At 30.8% G+C, this 1,796-nt stretch overlaps 1 protein-coding gene across 1 annotated transcript; it reads right to left on the bottom strand.

The window, feature by feature from the left end:
- Positions 1–1,423, bottom strand: LOC106879208 (tRNA 2'-phosphotransferase 1). The gene has a single exon (XM_014928679.2). It carries the CDS (start codon positions 1,364–1,366, stop codon positions 518–520), a length of 849 nt encoding a protein of 282 aa, XP_014784165.1. The 5' UTR covers positions 1,367–1,423; the 3' UTR covers positions 1–517.
- Between the last annotated feature and the right edge of the window lie 373 nt (positions 1,424–1,796).

Raw genomic sequence — 1,796 nt, 5'->3', positions numbered from 1 at the left:
AAAAGTTTAGGGTTAGGGTTAGATGTTGTGCAGCCGGTCTTCCACGAGGCATTTTCGATTTCTCATAAGAAACTATGATATTCAATCACGTGTGTGATTTATATATAAACAGTTAACGTCAATCAAATCACGTGATTTATTTATAAACAAAGTAGTACGGATAATACTGGTAAAACGTTCAGTTATTTCCCTTGTAATTTATTTAACCCCTCGAAACTGAAAGATTACCTATATACATACATACATATATATATATATATATATATATATATATTACAATTAAAAGGGTAAAGGTTTATCAATTTATTAATAAATCAACAATTAATAATTTTACCATTACGATTATAAAGTAATTTGTGGGGAAAATCTTGAGATGGGGAGAGGACTTTAGGAAAATTCATATATGCAACAAAAGTATAAGTATGAAAATAGCTGTTTAGAATTACAAAGAATTAGAAAAACAATGTGAAACTATTTACTGAAGTAAAAAAGGGTACGTTAAACGTAAAGAATCCATTTATTGGGTAAAAAGACATCGTCTCGACTTTCTTTCAATGACTTTTTGGAAATATTTTGGTCTAACAAATCCATCCTTATCTCCTTCAGTGAGGATTACATTGTTCTCGGATAAGAAAAATGTCAGTCCATCATTTAAAGCTAAATCCAGATTTAAATAAATCATAACCTGACAAGATGAGCGCATGCCGCTAACCACTCCACGTTCACCGGGTTCTCCAATGGCAAAATGGATGTGCATTCTGTTCATTCTGCTCAGGCCTTCCTTTTTGATCGCACTATGCCACGCTTTGAGATAGGTTCCATGAATTACATTATCGAAATTCTCTCCTTTTAATATTGGCTTCAAAGCAAGATTTTCTATATGGATTGAATGACCTTGATTTGCTCGAATTAATAGCTCGTTGTCTTCATATTTTAAAGAAAGTCTCTGCTTGTCATTGGTTTCCACAATATGTTTGATGGCATTATGATCTAAATTCTTAAATTCATTTCTCCTGAGTAAATCATTTACTTTAACAAAGCCTCTTGCATCCATTTTAATATTCAACTTCATAGCATTATGTCGTAAGATAGAAACTAACCTTCTGGACATCTTAACCTCATACTTGGTGGATCTGTTCTTGTCTTTACTCACGCCCTGGTTACTAACTTTTTCCGTTTCCTGATTTCTATCTTTTCTTTTCCTTTGCTTCGACTTATTTCGGGTCATTTGTAAATGATTGTAAAGAGGCAAAAATGCATGAGGAAAGGGAGAAGTTAAATATTTCAATGCAGAGAAAAGTAATGAAATGGAAATCGTTTTGAAGAATTTAAGAGAATGAGTATAAATTATCAGCCAAGATTCCATTAATAAACTGAAACTGAAAGACGTTTTACGAAGAAGCGATTAAAGAGGAAAACGAGAAAAAAAAAAAACATAAAATAACAATGAAAAATTCATTAATACAATGCAACCCAATAATGTTTGTGAAAACTTAATTTTAATGCTAAGTTCCATTAAAATCTGTTGTAAACATTTTGAAAACAAATAATCACATTTCAGAGAAAAGGTCCGCACTTGCAAATTGGGTGATTACTCAAAAGTGACTCTGATTAAAGAAAATCCAGTAAATGACTTTAAATTAAAAGGTTTTGTTGTCGCTTACCTAAGAGTAATGATATTTTCTCCGCCTTTTTTATATATATATATATAAATATTGTTATGAATTAGATATTACACAATGAATAAGCCTTTGTTTTTCTTTTGTGGACCATATATAGGAAAATTTTATTGCCTT

This window comes from Octopus bimaculoides, chromosome 2 (genome assembly GCF_001194135.2).
Source record: "Octopus bimaculoides isolate UCB-OBI-ISO-001 chromosome 2, ASM119413v2, whole genome shotgun sequence".
In the NCBI taxonomy this organism is placed as follows: domain Eukaryota; kingdom Metazoa; phylum Mollusca; class Cephalopoda; order Octopoda; family Octopodidae; genus Octopus; species Octopus bimaculoides.
The sequence above is the reverse complement of the archived record's forward strand: the minus strand, read 5'-3'. Positions and strand labels throughout refer to the sequence as shown.

Bases quoted from the DNA above. Each gene is read 5' to 3' on its own strand.
- LOC106879208 (XM_014928679.2), bottom strand. From the start codon at position 1,366: ATGGAATCTTGGCTGATAATTTATACTCATTCTCTTAAATTCTTCAAA.